General features: G+C 34.0%; 2 protein-coding genes across 4 annotated transcripts in view; both read left to right on the top strand.

Moving 5' to 3' along the window:
• The window catches only part of LOC143230075 (apicoplast pyruvate carrier 1-like), a 227,869-nt gene that overhangs the window by 122,468 nt on the left and 80,233 nt on the right, over positions 1-25,168 (top strand). The gene's annotated exons all lie outside the window — the stretch shown is intronic.
• LOC143230074 (uncharacterized) overlaps positions 1,687-25,168 on the top strand; it is a 43,707-nt gene continuing 20,225 nt past the window's right edge. Inside the window, exons 1-4 of the mRNA XM_076463078.1 lie at positions 1,687-1,745; positions 2,895-2,944; positions 11,016-11,107; positions 13,112-13,215. Coding sequence (XP_076319193.1) covers positions 1,695-1,745; positions 2,895-2,944; positions 11,016-11,107; positions 13,112-13,215 — 297 coding nt within the window. The 5' untranslated portion in view covers positions 1,687-1,694. The remainder of the gene's footprint in view (positions 1,746-2,894; positions 2,945-11,015; positions 11,108-13,111; positions 13,216-25,168) is intronic.

The raw sequence follows: 25,168 nt of genomic DNA, 5'->3' as shown, positions 1-25,168 counted from the left end.
AAAAAACTTCGTATATAAAGGACAACACTGAATGTGAATGGCTATTATATGAGTAGAGGTGAGTACCTATGAGAAAAATATGTTCAGTGTAAAAATTAATAATTTTAGAATTAATAACTCTGATCAAGCAATTATATGAATTTTCTGTACCTGTAGTAAGTTGACTTGCTATGTATCAAAAACTCTATGAAAATAAAAACTGCTGTGTCACTTCAAACCCCTCATTCTCAATTAGTCTTAGCTAGTGAAGTATACAGTGTGCCATAAGGCTGTTTTAATGTAAATTTATTTTTAGTCCAACTATATAAATGTTTCTAATGTTGTCATTACTTCTTTGCTTGCTTGTTTTATTTCCTTTCTAATGACTTAGAATTATAGTAGATCCTCTTAGATATGACTGACTTATCTGCTGTAATAAAAGAGTCACATTTGACAAAAACTCATTATTCAATGGATCAATAATCAGATAATGAATGACTGAGTTCAGTTGGTGTCAGTTGTTATTGCCAAGGTCTGAGCATAATGGTTTATACACTGTATAGGTAACTAGCTGATGCATCAAATTAGGGTAATAACAGTTAGTGTAAAAGAAAACTTAAAATTGTTTAGTTTGCATTTTATTCAAAATAATATATTCATCAATCACATTTATTTCATAAAACATCCCATCTCTATTCCATAAAATATAAATGTATCATATTTTATCTCATACATGTAAGATATTAAAATTGACAACAAATTTATTTCATTAAAAACATATTGTCTATCTTTATTTGTTTTTCACTTTTAACAGGGTCACCTTAAATGTTCATAAGTCCAGTAGATATTGTAAAGTTTTTTGTTGTTTCTTTTCAACAAGTGAAGGTTGGATTATGTGTTTACATTTTTCACCCTCCTTGAGATATTGCAAGACAGAAAATTCATGCAAAAATGGAAATGATTTATTCTTCAATACATGTCATATTTATATAGCGAGATGCATCTATACTCACCACAAGAGTTACTCAGCTATGTCATGCATCATTTGACATCTTAAGAAAACCCTCATTTTGACTTCTGATTGGCTGGTGATAGTTTTCTCAGCTTGTGCTATAGTCTTATTTTCATTGCTAGTTGTGCACCACTCATCAAAACACTTGCATGTCAAGTGTTGGCATCCACCATGAACTACTATTAAAAATATAATTTTTTTCTGATCAGATCAGGTAGAGATATTCATGTTACATGAAACATGTAAATATCTTCATCTTCAGTGTGTGATGTGGCATCAAATCACTCACCCTTTACAGACATCAATAAACTGGTGATAATTCATCTCTAGTTTTCTAGAAATGTAGAAAAGTTACTATAGAAAGGTCATAATCAAACTTTCTGCCCAAAAACCATAATCAAATCTAAGAAGGATTCATTATTGTTATGGGTAGTATCTACAGATACATTGTAAATATTTTTTGTTTGCATAAAGTAACTTTTTGTCATTTTTATTCTTGAATGTTTCTGTTGCATTACAATGACACACAGTAAATAATTTTAATTTGGCTTATGCATTAGATAATAAACCAAACAAGGAATTTGTACCATTTAAAGTACAAAACAGTTGTTACTTTTAGGACATATTTTCTAACATATTACAGTGAAAACTTGTAATATGTGCTCATAGATATGAATATTTTTCTTTTAGGAAGAATAGCCACATGGAGGGAAACACCTCACAATTAGCTTACCGCTTGGAGCTAGAACAACAGGTAAAGGGTTAAGGTTGTTTATCTTTAGCTACATGGTGAGATGTTTGAAATACATGATGCCTTAGAAGTCTGGACCCACAGAAAAAATAGACATTATATTCTTAAAGTTAAAAAACAATTTTTCCAATGTCAGTTGTACATATTTTAGGAAGGAAAATACCTTGATGGCAAAATATACCAAAATTGGTATGTGTATGGCTGTTAATGGCATGTAATTTGAATAACAATTCAGTTAAACATACATTGTGCATTTTTCTGTATTGTCCACACATTTGAAATCAAAAATTGTTTTTAATGTGATACAGGGCTAATGTGTCTACCAGGAGATAACTCTACTTGTTTGAAAGTTGTAAGGAAGACATAATTAAATAATAGATGGTAAATACACTGAAACAAAATTGTGAGTAGAATGTATATCAGAAACTCGATTGCTATTTGTTTACAAAGTTAGAGTCAGCCATTGTTGCAGGAAGAAGTAAAATGTCCTTTTGACCTGTGATCTTTGAACCAAATTTTAGAGTGATTTTTATCAGATATTGATATAATAGAGAGTAATAACATGAGAAGCGCAACTGACATAAAACTTAAAGAAACTAGTTGTTTACTTTATAAATAAGTTGAGAAGTATAAACATGAAGATAAGGTAGAAATTAGTATAAACAGGAAGATAATGTAACTTGAAGGTAGAAATTAGTATAAACATGAAGATAATGTAACTTGAAGGTAGAAATTAGTATAAACAGGAAGATAATGTAACTTGAAGGTAGAAATTAGTATAAACAGGAAGATAATGTAACTTGAAGGTAGAAATTAGTATAGACAGGAAGATAATGTAACTTAGAGATAGATATTAGCATAAACAGGAAGATAATGTAACTTAGAGATAGAAATTAGCATAAACAGAAAGATAATGTAACTTGAAGGTAGAAATTAGCATAAACATGAAGATAATATAACTCAAAGGTAGAAATTAGCATAAACATGAAGATAATGTAACTTAGAGATAGAAATTAGTATAAACATCTACTTTTAATATATTTTACAGTTACATATGAGTGAAAATGAAAACACATTGAAATGTAAGAATTCAAAAAAAGTAAATTTTTCAGGCATGTCTGCCTTATGAACATACTCATAAACTTGTTTCAGATCCAAGAAAGAGAACTGAAAAAATTAAAAGAAAAACAAGAGGAGGAAAAGTAGGTTGTATTTCAGTTATTGTAATGAACTAATAATTTATATACTTACCTATCTATGTTAAACCTATCTTGGTGAAAGGTAGCTATATACTTACTTATCTATGTTAAACCTAGCTTGGTGAAAGATAGCTATATACTTACCTATTGATGTTAAACCTTGCTTGGTGAAAGGTAGCTATATACTTACCTATTGATGTTAAACCTTGCTTGGTGAAAGGTAGCTGTATACTTACTTATTGATGTTAAACCTAGCTTGGTGAAAGGTAGCCATATACATACCTATCTATGTTAAACCTAGCTTGGTGAAAGATAGCTATATACTTACCTATCTATGTTAAACCTGGCTTGGTGAAAGGTAGCCATATACTTACCTATCTATGTTAAATCTAGCTTGGTGAAAGGTAGCTATATACTTACCTATTGATGTTAAACCTTGCTTGGTGAAAGGTAGCTATATACTTACCTATTGATGTTAAACCTTGCTTGGTGAAAGGTAGCTATATACTTACCTATTGATGTTAAACCTAGCTTGGTGAAAGGTAGCCATATACTTACCTATCTATGTTAAACCTAGCTTGGTGAAAGGTAGCTATATACTTACCTATTGATGTTAAACCTAGCTTGGTGAAAGGTAGCTATATACTTACCTATTGATGTTAAACCTAGCTTGGTGAAAGGTAGCCATATACTTCCTTATCTATGTTAAACCTAGCTTGGTGAAAGGTAGCCATATACTTACCTATTGATGTTAAACCTAGCTTGGTGAAAGGTAGCTATATACTTACTTATCTATGTTAAACCTAGCTTGGTGAAAGGTAGCTATATACTTACCTATCTATGTTAAACCTAGCTTGGTGAAAGGTAGCTATATACTTACTTATCTATGTTAAACCTAGCTTGGTGAAAGGTAGCTATATACTTACCTATCTATGTTAAACCTAGCTTGGTGAAAGGTAGCTATATACTTACCTATCTATGTTAAACCTAGCTTGGTGAAAGGTAGCTATATACTTACCTGTCTATGTGAAACCTGGCTTGGTAAAATGGTAGCTATATACTTACTTATCTATGTTAAACCTAGCTTGGTGAAAGGTAGCTATATACTTACCTATTGATGTTAAACCTAGCTTGGTGAAAGGTAGCTATATACTTACCTATTGATGTTAAACCTAGCTTGGTGAAAGGTAGCCATATACTTACTTATCTATGTTAAACCTACCTTGGTGAAAGGTAGCTATATACTTACCTATTGATGTTAAACCCAGCTTGGTGAAAGGTAGCTATATACTTACTTATCTATGTTAAACCCAGCTTGGTGAAAGGTAGCTATATACTTACCCCATTGATGTTAAACCTAGCTTGGTGAAAGGTAGCTATATTCTTACCTATTGATGTTAAACCTAGCTTGGTGAAAGGTAGCTATATACCTACTTATCTATGTTAAACCCAGCTTGGTGAAAGGTAGCTATATACTTACCTATTGATGTTAAACCTAGCTTGGTGAAAGGTAGCTATATTCTTACCTATTGATGTTAAACCTAGCTTGGTGAAAGGTAGCCATATACTTACTTATCTATGTTAAACCTATCTTGGTGAAAGGTAGCCATATACTTACTTATCTATGTTAAACCTATCTTGGTGAAAGGTAGCTATATACTTACCTATTGATGTTAAACCTAGCTTGGTGAAAGGTAGCTATATACTTACTTATCTATGTTAAACCCAGCTTGGTGAAAGGTAGCTATATACTTACTTATCTATGTTAAACCCAGCTTGGTGAAAGGTAGCTATATACTTACCTATTGATGTTAAACCTAGCTTGTTGAAAGGTAGCTATATACTTACCTATTGATGTTAAACCTAGCTTGGTGAAAGGTAACTGTATATTTACTTATCTAGACATATCATTAACTTACATAATCATGTACTTCTGTGCTGTAGGCTTGAGCAATGTAAAAAATTAAAAGTACAGTTTAATAAAAAACCACATAGTAACTTTTTATCTGCTTAACAAAAAATAATTTTGGTTTATGGTGTTAAAAACTTGTACCAGTACAAATAAAGAAAGCAGACCCATGTTAATCCTGAATATATGGGTGGGTCAAAGTGTGCATGTCATGACATTCAAAATTTAGTTGAACTAATTGGTTATCATTGTATGTCAGTAAACTTGTCATCAAAACTTAGGTTATAATTCATGTGTTCAATATTATCTCTGTTTCTTAATTTCAAAATTAGATATTTTAAAAATAAGCTGCTGAAATATACAGATTTCAAGTGTGTACTTTTGTTGGGATATCAATTAATTTGTTAAACTAGCTAGAGAAATTGCTCCCATTTTTTCAAGTATTTCAAGCCAAATATATATTTACATATACTTAACTAGTGGACATGTTTATAACCAGTACAAAGTACACATTTTAATATACATAAATCTTAACATCATTTGTTTATTTCTGGTGTTAAAACACAGTAATTGACAACAAAAGCTTGATTTATGTTGAGTAATGTCATTGCTCTGAACAGTGACAGAAATATTATAACTTATTTTATTTATAGTTTACTTCAATAGACAGATAATTTATTTTATTTTGTTCTAAAACCTTTTGAGAACTACAAGAATTATGTTTTGTATAATCAACGTAGTGAGATAAAGTATAAGTAATCAACATAGTGAGATAAAGTATAAGTAATCAACATAGTGAGATAAAGTATAAGTGATCAACATAGTGAGATAAAGTATAAGTAATCAACATAGTGAGATAAAGTATAAGTAATCAACATAGTGAGATAAAGTATAAGTGATCAACATAGTGAGATAAAGTATAAGTAATCAACATAGTGAGATAAAGTATAAGTACATTTCAACATAGTGAGATAAAGTATAAGTAATCAGCATAGTGAGATAAAGTATAAGTAATCAACATAGTGAGATAAAGTATAAGTAATCAACATAGTGAGATAAAGTATAAGTAATCAACATAGTGAGATAAAGTATAAGTACATTTCAACATAGTGAGATAAAGTATAAGTAATCAACATAGTGAGATAAAGTATAAGTAATCAACATAGTGAGATAAAGTATAAGTAATCAACATAGTGAGATAAAGTATAAGTAATCAACATAGTGAGATAAAGTATAAGTACATTTCAACATAGTGAGATAAAGTATAAGTAATCAACATAGTGAGATAAAGTATAAGTACATTTCAACATAGTGAGATAAAGTATAAGTAATCAGCATAGTGAGATAAAGTATAAGTAATCAACATAGTGAGATAAAGTATAAGTAATCAACATAGTGAGATAAAGTATAAGTAATCAACATAGTGAGATAAAGTATAAGTAATCAACATAGTGAGATAAAGTATAAGTAATCAACATAGTGAGATAAAGTATATAATCAACATTGTGAGATAAAGTATAAGTAATCAACATAGTGAGATAAAGTATAAGTACATTTCAACATAGTGAGATAAAGTATAAGTAATCAACATTGTGAGATAAAGTATAAGTAATCAACATAGTGAGATAAAGTATAAGTACATTTCAACATAGTGAGATAAAGTATAAGTAATCAACATAGTGAGATAAAGTATAAGTAATCAACATAGTGAGATAAAGTATAAGTAATAACATAGTGAGATAAAGTAAGTAATCAACATAGTGAGATAAAGTATAAGTAATCAACATAGTGAGATAAAGTATAAGTAATCAACATAGTGAGATAAAGTATAAGTAATCAACATAGTGAGATAAAGTATAAGTAATCAACATAGTGAGATAAAGTATAAGTAATCAACATAGTGAGATAAAGTATAAGTAATCAACATAGTGAGATAAAGTATAAGTAATCAACATAGTGAGATAAAGTATAAGTAATCAACATAGTGAGATAAAGTATAAGTAATCAACATAGTGAGATAAAGTATAAGTAATCAACATAGTGAGATAAAGTATAAGTAATCAACATAGTGAGATAAAGTATAAGTAATCAACATAGTGAGATAATAAGTAATCAACATAGTAAGTAATCAACATAGTGAGATAAAGTATAAGTAATCAACATTGTGAGATAAAGTATAAGTAATCAACATAGTGAGATAAAGTATAAGTGATCAACATAGTGAGATAAAGTATAAGTAATCAACATAGTGAGATAAAGTATAAGTAATCAACATAGTGAGATAAAGTACAAGTACATTTCAACATAAAAGATTTCAAGTGTTAAATTTCATGGTTTTCATGTGTATTTTTTAACAAAATTAAGTAAAATGTAGATATTGTTAAGTTTTCAATTTATTTGTTTAAAAGTTCACTAAAATTATACTACCACATTGTATGAGTTCTCACATGTGAAATTTGACACCAGTCATGAGTTGTCACCTAAACATTTTACATGAGTACGATACAGGTTCATGTTGAGATTCATTGTTTTTTGTGCACATAGTGGATTTAAAGACTTGCAATAAAACTCTGAACTTAAAAGAAAGATGTGACTAGATTAAAATTTGATATTATGAAAATAATAATTATGTTTTAGATCTTGGTTGCATTCAAGTAAAAATAATTGTTTTCATACATTTCAACTTTTATTTTTACCATATTTTGTAATTTTATTACAGTTATTGTTAGGACAGATAAAATAAGAGATAAGGCCTGAAGTTTTACTGATTAAACTTATATTCATCAAGAAGTTTCTTGAGGTTTTGTAAATGAAGAAAATAAGTAGTTTTATTCTTAACATGAAAATCACCTTTCACTCAGACTGACTTTATAAGATGACAGGCAAATCTTTAAAAACAAATACTTTATCAAAATCTGGTCTTTTGTGTGCAACAAATTTATAATGTTTACTCAAAGTACCTAATAAATGCAGAGGTATAATAGGCATAGTCTCATGGTAACAGATAGTTACAAGGTCAGTTAAATTGTCATGTTGCAAGTACAGAGATGTTAAGCTGGAAAGAGTCTTAAGTTGGCACTAGATTTTGTATAATAATTCTTACAAAAAACTAAAATTATATATTGTTCATCAAAACCTTATGAGATTAACCAAGACTCAGTGATAAATATATAGAGGGTTTAGTATGTTAAGTCAAAAATATTCTAAATAAGGTGGTACCTCGGTTCTCAAACTTAATCTGTTACAGAAGGCTGTTTGAAAACCGAATCAAGTTTTCCCACAAGAAATACTGTAAGTTAAATTAATCCGTTACAGACTTCCAAAAATTACACATTATGAAGCATTTTAAGTAAAAATATTGCTTATTTATACCTGTATAAGAATACTTACATGCATAAAGTCAACCACAAAAACTATAAACACAATAAATAAGGAATAAATGAAAATTTAACTCCACTTTACCTGTGCTGAGGAGAGCTGATGGCATAAGTGAAAGGTGGTGAGGAACGTAGAGAGTAGGAGGGTTATTATTGTTTGGGAATCACCTTCCATAAAAACGTCAGGTAATTATCCTTCTGGGGTTCTTTATATACAAAGACGGCTCGTTTGGGTTGAGAAAATATTTTACATAGAAGAGCGAACAACGTTTCGATCTTCTTCGGTCATCGTCAGGTAAACGTCAGTTTACCTGAAGAGAGAAACGTTGTTCGCTCTTCTATGTAAAATATTTTCTCAACCCAAACGAGCCGTTTTTGCATATAAATTTCTCAACAAGTGGGTTTCTCGACATCACTTCTGGGGTTCTGTCTCTTTGCACTGTTACAACCTGCTTGAGACTCACTGGACCTATTTCTCATTAGAAACTTGTCAAATGAGGTTTGTTTCTGCCTGCATTTTAAAATGTTTCTGAAGTAAGACATGACATTGTCATTGAAAAGGTTTATGTTTTAGTTTGCTTTAGCTTTGTCAGGGTGAAATTTTTCCACAAAACTTTGTAACTCTCCCCATTTTCCACACATTTCCTTGTTTAGTGAACTAGGAACATCCTCCCTTCCATCCTCCTCATCTGAAGACACTTCCTCAGTTGCCTTCTGTTGCTGCTTCTTCTGAAGGTCTTGGAGTTCTTCCATGGTGAGCTCAGTGTTGTGGTCTTCCACCAACTCCTCCACATCATCACCACTCACATTCAAGCCTTCAAAGTCTCTATCTGCTACTGAATCTGGCCACAATTTCTTCCAGGCTGAGTTCATGGTCCTCAAAGACACTTCCCTCCAGGCTTTGTCTATGATCCCAAATATTAAAGCAATGGAGGATATTAAAGTGATTTTTCCAGAACTCTCTGAGGGTTAACTCTGTGTCAGAGGTCACTTCAAAGCACCTTTGAAACAGTGCTTTGGTGTAGAGTTTCTTGAACTTTGATATAACCTTCTGGTCCATGGGCTGAATGAGAGGAGTCATGTTAGGGGGGCAAGAGCTTCACTGTAATGAAACTGTGAGACCATCTCACAAATGATGGTCTCAGAAATGCTATCACCAGCTAACTGTTTTTTGTTTACCCAAATCAACAACAACAGTTTTTCTACCTCTTCCATTGTTTGTGATCTGTGTTTCATAAGCACTGTCACTCCTTTTGCAACATCAGCTCCTTTGATGACCTCTTTATTCTTCAGTATTGTGCAGACTGTAGACTTTGCCATACCAAACTGTGTAGCAAGGTCAGACATGTAAACACCACTCTCATACTTCACTATGAGATCTTTTTTCACCTCTATTGTGGCTCTAACAACTTTTCTTTTTGGTTTGCTGCTTTCATTATCCTTCTTTGACCCCATGGTAGATTATTTAATCAGAATATTTAGAAAAACAAAATGATAAAAGAGAACGTTCACAGCAGATTTTAGCGGGGGTGTGGACTGAGCGATAGGTGTGGGCAAAATCTTTTGGGAAGCTTGGTGTGGGCCGAAAATGGTCAAAGGGTCAGTTGGGTTATTTTGGGGTTCAGGCCACAACAGCTTGGTTCAGGAACCAAGTTTATGTTTGAAAACCGAATTGTTTGAGAAGGGAGTTGTTCGAGAACCAAGGTACCACTGTATGCAAAACAGTAAGTCACATGGTAGCCACAGCTAATATGAAGTAAGGATGGAACAGACTGCATAAGAAGTATTTTGACCCTTTTTAGCATATAATATGTAGTGTGATGCTATCAAAAATTTATTGGTTTTGAGAAGTGTATGTAACATACCTTATAGGCATAAAATACTTATACACTCAGATCTTTTAAATGTGTACAGATCAGGGATTTAGTGTTTTGAAGATAGGAATATCCTTTATATTTAACAGCATTGGTTAATAAAGGAAATTTAATAAACTTAAGGAACCAGCATCTAGTTATACAACAGACATGTTAAGCAAAGTGCAGCAAATTGTAACACATGGTAATTTATAAATACATAGATCAGTGACAGGAGCCACCCATTAGTATGATCAAGAATGTCTGGAAAGGTGAACAAATCATAAATACTCAAATTGCTTTTACAAAACATCTTTTCATTGTTCAAGCACTTGGAGAATGAAGCAGGTATCCATGTTGTTACATAGAAAGATATACTTGCCAAGTTGCCAGATGCAGCATTTATGGATTATTGTTTAATTGGACTGTTGAAACAGGCACTGGAAAACATTTTTTACCTTCATATACTAGATGTATTATGGAAAGCATGCAAGAACTAGTGTTACGCTTTTGACGTGACAACTGTATAATGACGCTTTTTGCAATGCTTCAGGGCTCTTGTGAAAATGCATAGTTATCAGATAGAGTATAAACAAGTGTGGTAACGGACACTAATTATGTGGTGAGGCTCCAACATAATTTTACTGTAATGTACTCAACCTTTTTATTCATTATTGAAACCTTAAATAAAATAATCATTCCAAAGTTTATAAGAAAAATTGAATGTGCATTTGTGTAAATAAAGATTATAACTAATTGTCATCAAACATGAAGAACTTGAGGTTTATTTGTGTAATTTAATGTTAGAAAAGTATTTTTAAAATAAACTCTGTTGTAAATTACCAATATATTAAATACACTTCTGTTGAATAGATTTTGAAATTTGAAATTTTTTAACAAGTTGTAAGAACTTAAAATACAATTATTTTTTTCAGTTTTAACAAGTGGATGATGAATGACAACTACAATCCATGGGGAAGAAGTGGAGCTGGGGCTCCATTGAGAGATACAAAGGGAAATGTTATCAGTGAGGCTTGGTTGTTTTTTGTTTAATGAAAAGTTTTATCGTTATTATAATATTTTTTATTTTAGGTAGATGTTTTCTAAACATACAAGTATCCCAATATATGTATTTATATTGTATTTAGGAAATCACTTTGTGAGTCTCTTAGTATGGAACATTTTAATGTACTATCTTTTAGTGATTTCTCTACTGACTGAATAACTACATAGCTCTTGTTGAATAAAGACTTTTAATTATTTCATTACACAGATTCAAACTGAAGTCATTTCATTATAGAGATTCAGTCTCAAGTTGTTTATCTTGTTGCACAGATTCTGGATCAAGTCATTTACTTTGTTACACAGATTCAGACTAAAGTTTATTTCATTGTACAGATTCAGGCTCAAGTCTTCTATTTTATTACACAGATTCAGGATCAAATCGTTTTTGTCATTACACAGTTCAGACTAAAGTTGTTTATTTCATTACACAGATTCAGACTCAAGTCATTTATTTTATTACAGAGATTCAGTCTCAAGTTTTTTATTTTGTTACACAGATTTAAACTATTGTTTATTTTGTAACACAGATTCAGACTCAGATTGTTTATTTTGTTTCTCAGATTGAGGCTTAAATCACTGCCACAGAAAGCTTGAGTTCAAATTTAACCATGTGTGACTTAAAATCAGATTTGAACATTTAAATATTTTAACTCAATAATTATGATAGTTCCACATTCTTATACACAATAACTTCTACTTTTTGAAGCCATCCAGAAGTAACAAAAACATTTTCCTTCGTTCTGGTATAAACTGTTTGTTACTGTGCAACACAAAGTAACTGTTCCTGTTGGTGTTGCAAAATGACATTAAATGTCTTGCATCTATTTTCCCTATGCAACTATGACTTCTGCTATGCCTATAATTGCAGTGTATGGCCTTGAAAATTACTCACAACATATACTAATGTCAAAGTCATGTTAAATGTGTGAAAGACTGCAGAAAAACTAAGGAAATATTTAACTTTATCAAGCATCTTGTACACATTCATCCAGACAAGTGATTTAGGCCAAGTACCATTTTTTTAAGATTTCGAAGGTTCGTTTACTAAATCACCATGTCTCTTTACCATGACAAAACTAATTTATTCATTCTCCAAATATAGTCTGAATGTAATATAATGTTTATTGAAACTTATTACCTCGGTGCTGTTGGTATTTTTTTACTATTTAAATGGCCCAAAGCAGTTCAAATATAAACAGTCTTTAGATTCATGTAATAAGTGTAAGTAAGTTCGGGACTTACAACCTAGACTGAAAGTACACTGACTCAAACTTGCACACCAGTGATTCATACTTGACTACAGTTCTGATGACTGCACAACTCTTACTGTGCAAATAGATATTTCACGACTGCTGACATCTTCCACAAAATAACACCTTTCTTTTAGAGCAAGTTGTTGGTAGATTATGGTGGTAATATATGAACAAGGTTTTCAGTAACAGTTTTTTATGTCAGTAAAATTTTATCCAACAAATATGTTAGATTTCAGACTATTTTTTCTTGTTCACATTTTGCTGAGGGCACAGGATGGGAGCTGTATTAAAATGTCCTGAAATATGTTCATTGTAACTCACCCAGTGTTCTATGTTATATTTTATTAAAATGTCCTGAAATAGATTCATTGTAACTCACCCAGTGTTCTATGTTATATTTTATTAAAATGTCCTGAAATAGGTTCATTGTAACTCACCCAGTGTTCTATGTTATATTTTATTAAAATGTCCTGAAATAGGTTCATTGTAACTCACCCAGTGTTCTATGTTATATTTTATTAAAATGTCCTGAAATAGGTTCATTGTAACTCACCCAGTGTTCTATGTTATATTTTATTAAAATGTCCTGAAATAGGTTCATTGTAACTCACCCAGTTATCCTTTCTGCAGCAATAATAACAAAACGTAACATGCTTTGTAAATGTATCTCTATATTATTAACATTTTTATATGTTATTCTTATTTCCTCTTAGCTTCCAGAAAATCAAAGATTACAAATTTTGGAACCAGTTATTCAACCAATTCATCATTTTCAGTTACCAAAGAAGATCAATATAAAGAAGAGCTCAAAAAACAGGTTTGTTGAATTTTATGAACAAGTCCTAGTTGTGTTGTTTTTTACCATGTGCTTATTTCATTATTAAGAACAAACAGTGGTCTGATATGTGTAACGAATGGAAACTTTACTGTGTAAACCTTTCCTACCTGGTTTTTCACGTTATTATGGCAACAAAATAATAACATCAAGTTTTGAAACATTATGGATGATCTTTTCCCACATATTACCTCAAAGTAAAATTATAACTGAAATGTTGACATTTAAACTTTCTTGTGTAACTTTTATTAACACTTATTTTGAATAAATTAAAAAAGATGGAATTTGCTAGCACTAATATTGAGTTTTGTCTCCTGTTTTAATTATTATTGAAATGGTGGAAATCAATAAATTTCCCACCTGCATAGAAACAGTTTGTCAACGGACAAACCTAGGTCAAATGTACTATGACTTTGCAGTCATTTGAGGCTTATTTTTGCCAAATACTTTCAAAAATGTGAAGTTTTGATGCTGATGATATAAACAATTAAAATTCAACCATCCACATATTTTATTTTACAGTTTTCAGGCTTAAGCAGCTAGAAATTTATATTATATATATAATCTGAATTTTGAAACCTGGAATATTTTTATTCCTTGCAATCTGTATGTTTCCTCTATTTATACTGTAAAGTTGAAAAATTCCTTACAACATTAGTAATGGTTTTCTATTATTTGTATGTCACAGAAAGGTAACTTAATGTTTTCTTCCATGTTTTCTTTTCCCAACACAGTACATAACCTCCTCTCACATTTAACTATCTTGCTTTGGTGTGCCTTCTATATACAAACTTCTTCACTCACCACTATTTTCGAGGTTTCCACCTAATCTCACATGTTTCTATAAGATATTACTGCATTGTTGTACTCAAATGAGCACATAACAACTCTCCAACAATAGGAGTATTAATTACTTCCTGACACAGCTGTCTCCTTCTGTACTTATTGCTCAATTATCACTTCTTGATTTCATACTTGTATATTAAGGTGTTTTTGTTTTGCTCTCTTGAGATTTCTCAACATCAAAGATTGTTTGAAGTAGTCTGTCAAACCAATTGTTGTGAAAATAGTTTTGGTTTTCTTTTTAAACAATTCTATCTCTGCAAGACTCTACTACCTGCTACATAAAACCTGTTGTTTCCTCTGACATCATTATGGTAGTCTGTCTAAAGTGAACAAAGTCCAGATATTCAACACTGAACAACATGGAAACAAATGTCTCTTGCTCTGTAATTTGTGCTCTAGAAAATAGGAACTGAAGTCTGCAGAAAGTGGAAATAAAAACAAAAGACATTTTCACACTGGTTGGTATTGTTGATAGTACAAAAAGGACAAGACTGACATCCAAATTTACAAACATATCTTATAGCATAAACGTGCATACACCTTGACATTCTATGTCCATCTGTGACTTATTCTCAGATACATTACCTGTTTTCACTCTTATTTCTCACACTAGCTCTCTCCACTACTTTCTGGTTGTTTTCCACTATACATTATTTTTCCTACTCATTATTTCCTACCTGATTGGGCCATTAATATTGTTCTCCTTACCCTTATTCTACCTCATTTTGATCCTTCGGTTATCTGTTCTTCATACCATTTGTCCCTTAAAACTTAAGTTTTGATACTCACTGTTCTGATGTGTATGCCTAAGGTTATTTGTTCATTCTGTTCCATTACTGGTACATCTTTCTAGATATAGAAGATATTTATTTGCAATATATAATACCAAATTCAATCCTGTAACTCTTTCTTCTATTCTCATTTTTATTTTCTTCAAAATTTCAGTCACATTCTCTGTCCTCTTTGTGATTATTTGGCCCAGATTTTTGTCCTTCATGGTTCCTGATCTCACCTCCTTCTTTTGTGGAATCTCCATCTACTCATGACTTTTCTCCTGTGACTCTCACTGGATGGGCCCAATAGCTTATCCATTTGGCATCTTCTTTGACAAAGAAGAAATGTCACTGGAGAAGCATTTTTACACTTCCAGGTGTTGTCGTCCCTTCAGATTCGTTACCTAACTCTCCAGTTGGCTGCTCACTTTCTCTTCCCTGATGCCAATGTGGTAAGTCTACAGATTTACAGTGCTAAAATTAGGGGTTTGTTTACCCTCAGCAGATGCAACACTTAGCTTAATGTGGCATTGCTATAAAAATTATCCACACACATATGCAAATTGCTTACTTTCATCATCATCTATTGGAGAAGATTGTGTCAGGCTGGTATTTGTATGACCTCTCACACCTCCTTTACTCACCCCCACAGTATGGATTCCTGTACGTGGTGAGAGGACCTCCCAGGGAAGGTTCTGTTCTTTCAGTTTACCTCCTCTGAGATCAAAACATCTATTCCTATGTTTGCCATGCATGGTGACCCATGAAGAGGAGGAGAGGATCCTGGTGGTTGAGGGGTTCAACCCTAACACCCACTATGGCCTTAAATTCTTGCAGATGGGTGACCTTGGGGTGGTTCCCACTAGGATCAATCAGCTGGTCTGCTTGCGCTAGGGTCAACCAAGTACCAGCGTTGGATGTTCTCAACAGGTGTTGTGGACATTGTATCTGATGCTGGTGTTCAGGTATAGTGCTCACAAAACCCTGCTGTTGCTGCAGTGTCCTTGTTTGATATTGTAGTGCATCCCTCCATGGTGGGTGGGATCAGTGAGCAACGAAACATTCTTTTATATGATGGATCCTTCAAATAAAAACTTAAATAAAATAGTGAAAAAACAGTCCATAGGTAAATGACCACATCTTGAAGATTCAGAGCAGCAATCCTCAACATCTGTAACATTTGTACCTCATTTTCTTATATTACATTCTCTTTAAGGAAAATCTTTAGGGCAAATGTCTCCCTTTTTTTTATCCAGAAGGGACTAGAGGGACTTGCTCGCTCTCCAAAGTCAGTCAAAAAGCTTTGCTCTGGTAATATATTGGTGGAAACATCCACATCTAAACACAGTGAACTCCTCTTACATTCAAAGGTGATTGGGGATATACCCATTGAGGTTATGCTTCAGGCTATTTTAATCTCATCATGAGGAGTTATTGTTGAGAGGGATATGAAGAACATCCCCAAGTTGGAGATTTTCACTGATTTTTTCACCAAAGGAGTTTCTGCAGTGAGGCATATCTCCACTCACAAAGATGGAATTATGATGCTGACCAGTGTCCTCATTTTAACATTTACATCACCATGTCCACTAGCCACAATCAAGGCAGGTTATCTTAATTGCAGGGTATGGCTATGCATTCCAAACCCTCTCAGATGTTTCTAGTGTCAGTGGTTTGGTCACTCTAAAACATCATGTTGTGGTTCCTTGACATGTGCTCGTTGTGGTGGCAAGGACCACGATGACTGTGAGTATTGAACAGGCCCTTACTGCATCATTTGCAATGGCTTTCACCCATCCTACTTTCATTCTTACCCTAAGTGGTTGGAAGAAAAAGAGGTGCAGCATTTGAAAACAGCTCAAAATACTATTTACCCTGAAGCTCAAAAGTTGCTGTTCACCACTTCATCTTGGCCATAGGCTCCTGCACTTCATTCCACTACTACAGTGGGAGTGCAGATGGATCTCTCTGTGCCTCCAAAAGAATCGTTCTCAAACCATATGAAAAATCTTTTGACCTCCATGGTTAAAAAAGTTGATGAATCAATGTTGACACCCATCTCTGTCTCTACCATTCATTCAAGCAAACCCCAAGTTCAACTTCCTTTGATTTCATTTCCTCAGGTACATCTTCCACTCCAAGATGCAAAACGATCATTCGTTCACATCCTCAGTCACAAGAATCCTCTTCCAACAGCAAAGACCTACCCAGTCGACCCAGGGCAGGATCTATGAAGATTGATAGACCTCCCTCGAATAAAGGCAGTAAAGAAAAAATACTTGGTCATAAACAGAAGGGTTCTCCACCCAATTTGCTTATACATAAATAAAAATGACCATCTTGATACAATGGAATTGTCGAGGTTTATGTTCTAATCTGGATGACATCAAAACACTGATTGCTTCCTACCATCCTGTATGTATTTCCTTACAGGAAACATTTCTGAAACCTGCCAATACAGTCAACTTTCAGCAGGTTTTTTTTTACAGAAATGACAGGCTGTGTGATGGATGAGTGCATGGAGAGGTGGCACTGTTGGTTGAGCAACATGTGCCCACCTTGTCTCTGCCACTCGAGACACCCTTGGAGGCCGTAGCCATCTGTGTTTCCTTGGGTCATACCATCACTGTTTGTTCTCTCTACCTGTTGCCTGGAGAGACATATGATCAATCAGACCTTGATGCTCTCATTGAATATGTGTCGTCTCCCTTTTTAATCTTTTGGGACTTTAATGGACATCATCCCGCCTGGGGAGGACTGATATTGATAGGAGGGATTGCTCCGTAGAGCGTATGCTATCAGATCATAACCTTTCTCTCTTCAATACTGGTCCTTATACTTATTTTCATGCACCTAGTCAGTCTTTTACTGCAATTGATCTCTCAATTTGCTCCTCTTCACTATTCTCCCACTTTTCATAAAGGTTGACAATAACCCACGAGGCAGTGATCATTTTCCTATACATTTGAGAGAGACAGTGGAAGCTGGATCAAGCCAACAGGTCCTCTTTCACTGCTCTCAAAGAACTTGATCCTGTGGCAGCAGTGTCTGACTGTATTATACGGGTAGCTGCTCAATGTGTTCCTAAAATCTCACATGTTTTTCATGATATCCTTGTCCATGGTGGAATTCTGCCTGCCACATGGCTTAGAAGGCTCAAAAATGGGCCTGGGATACTTTTTGTAGGTATTCCACACTTTCAATCTTGCTCTCTGATAGCCAGGTAGTAGCTGATACCCGGAGCATTGCTGATCCTCCAGGTGAAAGCTTTGGTCAAGTATCTAGCACTTCTGCTTCATCCTTCACCTTCTTAGCCAAAAAGACTTTTTTTTGGGGGCAGACCAATCACCTCTTTCCTTTTGAGATGATTGTCTCTTTGACTATAGTTGCCACTTTACACTGGTGGAACTCAAACTAGCCCTTCATCGGTCTGGCAGTACATCAGTTGAACCTGATGATGTGCACTATGAGTTGCTGTGCCTTCTATCTCCTACTTCTCTTGTTATTTTTCTGACTGTTTGTAACCAGCTCTGGAAGAAGAATGTTTTTTCTTATGCCTGGTGCCAGGTTATTATACTACCTTTCTGGGAAAAATCCCAAGATTCCTTCAAAGAACTGTCCAATTGCTTTGAAGAGCTGTCTCTGTAAAGCCTTGGAGAGGATGGTTAATGCTTGTCTTGTTTGGTTCCTCGAATCAAGTGTTGTTTCCGATGACAGCACTCCACCATGAACCACCTGATACGACTTGGAACATCAATCAGAGAAGCTTTTCTCAAAAGACAACATCTTATATCAATATTCTTTGACCTTGAGAAGGCTAATAATATTACATGGAGGTATGGCATTTTGCAAGACTTCCATTTTTATGGGTTACATGGTCATTTGCCCATTTTTACTAAAAAATGTTTTAATGGACAGGTTTGACACTTTCCCGTTCTTTTCTACAGGAACTTGGAGTTCCTCAGGGCTCTGTTTTTGAGTGTCACACTTTTCAGTATAAAGATTAATGTTATCACAGAACAACTCCCTCTTACTGTTGCAAATGGGCTCTGTGTTGATGACTTTCACATCTCATGTCATCTTTAAGTCATCTGAGAAAAGCAGATACTCCGATGGGAAGTACCATCTTTATTTCTTGAACATCTTTCGAACAATCCTTCCATTCCTATTTATACGGATGATTCGAAATCAGGTGACTCTGTGGGCTCTGCCATGGTTTGTTGTGGTTCGGTTGCTGTGCACAGAATCCCCTCTACAGCTTCTGTGTTCACTGCTTAACTGTATGCTATTTCTCTTGCCCTGGATCATATAGAAGTTAAGCAGTACTCAAACTGCGCTATTTATACTGACTTGCTTAGTTTTCTACTGGCCCTGGAATTGCTTCACGTGGTTCACACTCTGTTCTCACCGATATTCAAAACTGACTGGCCCATTTCTCTTTAACATCTACTTCTATCCAGTTTTTCTGGATACTGGGCCATGTTGGTATTAGCAGGAATGGGCTTGCTGATACTGCAGCTAAATCTGTCTGCTCTGGTGCTGTCACTGCTGTGCCTGTTCTATCAAGTACTATGGTCCTATATTCAAGACTCATCTATGTGCCAGTTGGCAGTCGACTTGGAGTGAGCAAAGTGAAAATAAGCTTTTCCAAATAAAACCCTTTATTAGACTTCGGGTGTCTTGTTTGTATAAGAATTGGAAAGAGGAAATTGTTCAAACTAGATTTCACACTGGTTATATAACTCATTGTTTTCTTTTATCTGGGACTGATGCACCAGTGTGTTGTCTGTGTGACATTCTGGTCACAGTAAGCCACATTTTACTGTTTTTCCATCGTTACAACTTTCAGCGACAGCACCATTTTAAACATGTTTTTTTCTCAAGGTTTATCCATAAATTGGACAGTATCATTGGTGATGGTGACACTGTCCACCTTTCAAGTGTTTATTGGATAGTGTTATTGGTGATGGTGACACTGTCCACCTTTCAAGTGTTCATTGGACAGTGTTATTGGTGATGGTAACACTGTCCACCTTACAAGTGTTTATTGGACAATATCATTGGTGATGGTGACACTGTCCATCTTACAAGTGTTTATTGGACAGTGTTATTGGTGATGGTGACATTGTCTACCTTACAAGTGTTTATTGGACAGTATCATTGGTGATGGTGACACTGTCTACCTAACAAGTGTTTATTGGACAGTGTATTGGTGATGGTGACACTGTCCACCTTACAAGTGTTTATTGGACAGTATCATTAGTGATGGTGACACTGTCCACCTTACAAGTGTTTATTGGACAGTATCATTGGTGATGGTGACATTGTCCACCTTACAAGTGTTTATTGGACAGTATCATTGGGGATGGTGACATTGTCCACCTTACAAGAGTTTATTGGACAGTATTATTGGTGATGGTGACATTGTCCACCTTACAAGTGTTTATTGGACAGTGTTATTGGTGATGGTGACACTGTCCACCTTGCAAGTGTTTATTGGACAGTATCATTGGTGATGGTGACACTGTCCATCTTACAAGTGTTTATTGGACAGTGTTATTGGTGATGGTGACATTGTCCACCTTACAAATGTTTTTAGTTTTTAAATGCTATTAATCTTTATAATGCTATTTAAGTTTTTAATTTATACATTAGACATTTTTTAATGTGATTCTCTTTTAAGAACTGAAGTACAACTAGTTCAATTTGAAATTTAAAAATGGCTGTAACGTCAAATAACTCAAAACCAGGACTGAAAAGGCAAAATTCAGGTGACTAACGATGATGTTTGAACTTACCTGTTGGTCATCCTGGCAAGTTATAATAATTAAAATTATGCTCCAAAAAGTCCTTTACAACCTGTATTACTGTAATTTTTTTCTCACTGTTGTAAACTAGATATAAAAATTGTATTTAATGTTATTTATGTTTTTAATTCAAAAATTAAAATTTGTTTTGTTTTACCTTGATTTCTTTTTACTAATTTTACTTTATTTTTAACTTTTTACCAGATGTTTGGTGCAGATAGCGTAGTTGCTTTGTGCCATAAAATGCCAAACCATCCAATCAACCTTTGCATGCTGTCTCTATCATCTTCCTTGTTAGGCTACAGTCTGCTTTTATTCATTATTCTTCACATACCATACTATCTTCAACTGAATTTGTTGTTTTCTTACCTTCTTTTTACAGAATCATCTAGTCTCTCACAGTAATCTACACATTTGAAGTCTTGGCTACCAGGGTATACTTAACTAAAATATTTATGCTGTAGGGCTATCCTGGTCTGATAGTGTTCACCCATGAGATAAGGTTTTCTGCAACTACTCAAGATGTCCTCATGGTACTCATTATCTGAAATAAGGCCTGAGTTAGACCATACCCACTTATGGATTAGCAAGAGTAAAGCAGGCATGCCTAATTCAAAATCTAGTAATAGCCTACTTTTAAAAATAAGGTTTTCATTATCCCCTTTGCACTGTCTGAAGGTGATGCACTCCTTTGGACTCCCCACCATCCCCTTTGCGCTGTCTGAAGGTGATGTACTCCTTTGGGCTCCCCACCATGCTTTCATTCCCCTCTTTTATTTTCAACTAGCTGCTGGGATGGTATACCATGGATAATGTTTTATAAGCATGACTATTTCCATTCAGAATAGAATAAGGTAGTGACATTCTATCTGCATACCATCCTGCTAGTATTCAGGTTGTCTGATGTTGGATTGATGCAGAAATATACAATGGGATCCTCCATCACTCCAACATGGGATTCTAGCTAGATGTGAGAAGAAGCTACATATCATATTGGTAGTTAACATTTTCTAACACTGAAAATTTATTTCTAATAAATACCTACTTTTCCTCACAGTTCCAACCTTATTTTCCTCCCCACTACAGGTGCATCTTACTTTCTTATCTGATCTCAAAGTGATAATCGAACAATCATTATACAGGGAGCCAACTGCACTAGAGGGCTATATCACACTACTGTTGTTAGATGTTTTTTACATTCTCTTTTGCATCACAAATGCTACATTATCACATCAAGATCCAGGAAATTAGGTGGGAACCTCAAACCCATTGGCAAATGAAACTTTCCAGTATGGTACACTATCTTGGCCCACATAAATAACTATTCTCATTCAGTGCTACCCTCTCTATGTAAAATGGTTTTTTTTTTAACATGCCATAAGCCTTGAACTGTTATGTACTTTACAGTCAAATTGTTATCAGTAAGAGCGAGATACATTCGTCTGATGATGTGACTCCCTCTATTCAATTCAGCGAAACTGTCATTTCTCATTTGGGCTTTACTGTAACGTTTAGTTTGCACTCTCTTCAAGTGTTTTTTTTTTAATTGTTGTTCTATCTTTGTAACCAATATACTTTTTATTATGCAATAGTGATAATTGTAATTTGTTGAGTTATTTCATATTTCTAACCACTTACAGAGATTATTATTTTATTATAAAATCTTTTTATTTATTTCTGCCAACATAGTTGTGTTTGGTTATTCATTTTGAATTCTAAGGTACTACTTTGGAGGTTACATGTTCTATCAGCTCATTTACACAGGCTTTAGATAGTGGTTAAGGACAATAGAATGTGTAAAGTAGATGTGAATGGGGCCCACTCAGGGTCCTTTTCATTTGAGGCAGGAATCCTGAATAATTTAGAAGAATACTGCCAGAAATATAGAATACAAATTAATATTCCAAAAAACCAAGTAATACTATTCAACAGATTAAATAAACTGAAAAAGATCCACCAGAGTTAAACATGAACGAATCACTTTTACTGACTGCTACTTCTGCTAAATTTTTAGGATTAACTTATGATACCAAATTAACGTGGATATAGTATACTAACAATATCCTGACTAGAATCTGTAAAAGAGCAAATTATGCAAGAAGTCTTTCAGGTAAAAAAAAAGGTACATCACCTGATAATATAATAAAAATCTACAAAATGTACATTAGACCTATAATAGAATACGCATGTCCTGTCTGGATAAACATAACACAAACAACAAAAAATACAATATTCAATCTTAACTTCAACCTATAAAGTACCACGTAGCACTTCATCCACATTCATACACAAGCATACAAACATAGAGACAATATCTGAAAGACTCTTGCATAATAAACTAAACTATTTTAGTAAGAATTGGCATAAAAATGATATAATGTGTTGATCTCGACAGTTACTACATACATGATGAACATAGTCCTAAGTACCTCTCTCCTATAAATGTATATTTAAGGAATATAAATCAAGCTGGCCACCATGCACTAGACGTGATGAACATAGTCCTGAGTACCTCTCTCCTATAAATATATATTTAAGGAATATAAATCAAGCTGGCCACCATGCACTAGATGTGATGAACATAGTCCTTAGTACCTCTCTCCTATAAATATATATTTAAGGAATATAAATCAAGCTGGCCACCATGCACTAGACGTGATGAACATAGTCCTGAGTACCTCTCTCCTATAAATATATATTTAAGGAATATACATCAAGCTGGCCACCATGCACTAGACGTGATGAACATAGTCCTTAGTACCTCTCTCCTATAAATATATATTTAAGGAATGTAAATCAAGCTGGCCACCATGCACTAGACATGATGAACATAGTCCTGAGTACCTCTCTCCTATAAATATATATTTAAGGAATATACATCAAGCTGGCCACCATGCACTAGCCGTGATGAACATAGTCCTTAGTACCTCTCTCCTATAAATATATATTTAAGGAATATAAATCAAGCTGGCCACCATGCACTACACGTGATGAACATAGTCCTTAGTACCTCTCTCCTATAAATTTATATTTAAGGAATATAAATCAAGCTGGCCACCATGCACTACACGTGATGAACATAGTCCTGAGTACCTCTCTCCTATAAATGGGATCTTGGGACACTACTCTTTGTTTACCGTGCACTGCTAATAGGAACGTATGGTTATGTCTTTTCCTCCACCTTTCTGTTTTTTGGGGCTACACCTGTACATTTAGCATCACTTGAGGTATCTTCAATGTTATATTAACATTTCTTTTCATTGCTTTTCTGTTTAATTCTGAAACATTGTCATCTTTATTTATTGCACATGTCTTACATCTTCCCTTCTTTTATCTGCTTGACATGTGGATTTTTCCATTTGTTATCTATGCATGGTAGTGATCAGCCCTACCTCAATCACTTCTTGGATCTTTCTTATTTTAATTCATTTCTTTGATCACATTTATATAGGCTATTTCTGCAGAACTGAGAATATCCATGGAAGACATTCTTATTTTCGATTTCTTGGAATGCTGTCTTAAATTATTTCACCATTTGATTTGATACCAGTTTTGTGCCTTGCCCTATGGATGTTCCATGTCTTTTGTCAGATTATCTGCATATTTCTTAACCTCCATATTTTAGGGGATTTTATCAACACCATTAATTGGATATCTGGCTTAAGTTAGCTCTTTTCAAATGGAGTAGTCTTAATATACTCACCTGCTCCCTCTACAGTCAGTTTGTTGAATTTTCCAGCTGGATAAATTAATTATATTACGAACCATCAGTTTTTCTTCTCAAATGTATTTGATGGATTTTCTTTTATCCAAGTCATTTTGATTCACTACCTTACTGCTTGTGTGGTGCTGATGCATTGGGAGTTTGGGTTTTTATGGAAGCACTTCTCCCTCTGGGTCTAGCACATTTACGATCTTTTCAGGAGATGCTGCATGACACATATGTTTTGTGTAAGGGGGTCCTTTGTATTTTCCTCCCAACTTCCATTCTTCTCTCTTCTACTATATGCATTTGTGGTTAAAAATATCCCATGACATTTAATTTACTGTTTCTCTCCTCTCTTCTGTATTTTTTCTCTGCCCTGATGCTTATCTCTAAAGGTGAGAGGCATAGTCAGTAGGAGGCTTCAGAACAGTGGTCTACACACACAGTCTTATCACCTTCACACCTGGTGCTTCTGCCTGTTCATTATGCTTCACTTCATTCACTTTTTTTTGTTCAGGCTCCACTTATCATGTTTCATTCTGACTGTTTTACAGTGATGTCTTATATCACTCATTCTGACTGTTTGACAGTGGCGTCTTATATCGCTCGTTCTGACTTTTTGACAGTGGCATTTTATATCGCTCATTCTGATTGTTTGACAGTGGCATCTTATATCACTCATTCTGACTGTTTGACAGTGGTGTCTTATATCACTCATTCTGACTGTTTGACAGTGGTGTCTTATATCACTCATTCTGACTGTTTGACAGTAGTGTCTTATATTGCTCATTCTGACTGTTTGA

This window comes from Tachypleus tridentatus, chromosome 10 (assembly GCF_004210375.1).
Source record: "Tachypleus tridentatus isolate NWPU-2018 chromosome 10, ASM421037v1, whole genome shotgun sequence".
NCBI lineage: Eukaryota > Metazoa > Arthropoda > Merostomata > Xiphosura > Limulidae > Tachypleus > Tachypleus tridentatus.
Note: the sequence above shows the minus strand (reverse complement) of the source record. Positions and strands in the feature narration are given on the sequence as shown.